The sequence below is a fragment of the Cotesia typhae genome, unplaced genomic scaffold (assembly GCF_013202065.1).
Source record: "Cotesia typhae breed Kobodo isofemale line unplaced genomic scaffold, CoteBio_Ctyphae contig_44, whole genome shotgun sequence".
In the NCBI taxonomy this organism is placed as follows: Eukaryota; Metazoa; Arthropoda; class Insecta; order Hymenoptera; family Braconidae; genus Cotesia; species Cotesia typhae.
The window spans coordinates 7,074,648-7,076,522 of record NW_027423753.1 but is presented as its reverse complement, the minus strand read 5'-3'; the positions used below and the strand labels follow the sequence as shown (position 1 = coordinate 7,076,522).

General features: G+C 33.0%; 1 protein-coding gene across 1 annotated transcript; it reads left to right on the top strand.

The window, feature by feature from the left end:
• Window positions 1-454: 454 nt before the first annotated feature.
• On the top strand, window positions 455-1,360 carry LOC141528831 (uncharacterized). The gene is made up of 2 exons (XM_074245083.1): window positions 455-732; window positions 795-1,360. The coding sequence occupies exons 1-2, from the start codon at window positions 585-587 to the stop codon at window positions 1,358-1,360; spliced, it is 714 nt and encodes a 237-aa protein (XP_074101184.1). The 5' UTR covers window positions 455-584.
• Window positions 1,361-1,875: the final 515 nt, after the last annotated feature.

The following is a 1,875-nucleotide window of genomic DNA, read 5'->3' as shown; positions in this document are numbered from 1 at the left end:
GGATAAAGAATAAAATATTTTTTATTATATTAATACTGTAAAATGTAAATTTCGTCAGTATGCTCTCTGAGTTTGAAGGGAGATCTTGTTTTTAACTTTTTTAACGTAATTGTGTGTCTGCTGAGAATTAGCGTTGACATTTTAAAAAGTTAACGCCGATCTTGGAGATCCGACAAAAGCGAAAAAACTGACAAATTTTTTCTCGCAGCTTATGATGTCATTTTAACTCATATCGAGTATACGAATACATCTCAATCGTACAAGTTAAAATGACGTCACGATAAAAATAACTCGTATCGAGTATACGAATACATCTCAATCGTACAAGTTAAAATGACATCACAATAAAATAACTCGTAGAGTTAGTCGCCATCTTGTTTTTTAACTTTTTTACGTAATTGTGTGTCTGCTGTGAATTAGCGTTGACATGATTTCTAACGTGTAACTTGCATGATTAAAACTGTACACATATATTCGATACGTCAAAAGCGTAAACGTTATTAGAGGCTAGTGTGCCTTTAAAAGCGGGCACATATTCAATATCACGTTCAGTTGTGAATGCATTTACGCTCATAGTTTACATCATGTCGCTGTTTAATATACAATATTTTTTGAACTTGATAAACGTGTCAGTCAATACAAAGTGGAATCTGAGTAATAATATTAATCACCTACGTGCGATTAACAAGACAACAGACCAACTCATTGTAAACATATTTCAAAAAAATACAGGTGTGTTGTTTTTAGCAATATTTTATTATTTTATACAATCTAAATTGTGGTGTTTTTTCCAGATGCTATCCGGGATGAACAGATAAACATAGCAGAAGAACTTTTGAAAATATCATCGGATATATTAACATTAAACAAGTCTGAGGAGTATAAATGGGGAATGGTTATTACTAAAAAGAAATTTATTATAAATTTAATGTTGAAAACGGTATCACAAAATACTATCCGAAAATTTTTATACGACGCGCCATCTCAGCCGATGGTAACAAATCGTAGAGAACATGATTATGCCGAGCTAAATTTTGACAACGTTAATAATAAATGTTTTTTAAAGAATAATAATAAAGTAAATGCTATCACCTCTGATGACCCGGAGTATATGGATATGAATTGTAAAGAAACTCCCGAGGTTCAATATGCAAACATTGTTAATAATTCAAAAAAAAATAAAAAACTTGTAGAAAATTACATGCGATTTCAAGAGTTGTTAAATAAACCATCAACATCATCATCGGCGGCTATTGTTACCGGTGGCAGCACTACTCTTAATGATGATGAAACTCCACTTTATCAGCGTAATCGTTCATCATTATCATTCATCGCAGCCGATACAATGTCAATTAATTAAAAATTTAAATTGTTTTTGAATTCTGTTTTTTGTTATTTCCCTTTCGCTGTAAACTTTGCATTTGCGCCGAAAGTTGCGCCGTATTCGGTGGTGGCGCAAGGTATCTGGCGTAAAATCTTGCGCCGTTTTCTGGATCGGCGCATGGGTGCGCGCAAAAAAAAAATTATTTTTACTATGGATAATTTCACGATAAATCTGCGCCGTTGTTGCGCCGCGAATGAAAACGGCGCAGGAATATCAATGTTTTTTTGCGCCTCATTCGGCGGCCGGCGCAGCGGTCGGCGCAAGATAAAACATTAATATAAAATCCGAACAAAAACAGTTTCACCGTAAAAAAATTGCGCCAAGTCCACGTTCATAAAACTCATCTCAATGACGTTTGCACTTTACAAAAAAAAATAAGACTCAATATAATAATTGTCATTCTCTACAAAAAAAAGTGAAATACAAAAAAATACCAAGAAACTGTCATAATGTTAAAAAAATTGAAAGAAAATTTGTTGAAAATTTAAAAA

What these genes read in the sequence shown, in the direction of transcription:
- LOC141528831 (XM_074245083.1), top strand. Translation starts at nt 585, where the DNA reads ATGTCGCTGTTTAATATACAATATTTTTTGAACTTGATAAACGTGTCA. An exon ending in CATATTTCAAAAAAATACAG is followed by an intron (nt 733 to 794) that starts GTGTGTTGTTTT and finishes TGTTTTTTCCAG; the next exon opens with ATGCTATCCGGGATGAACAG.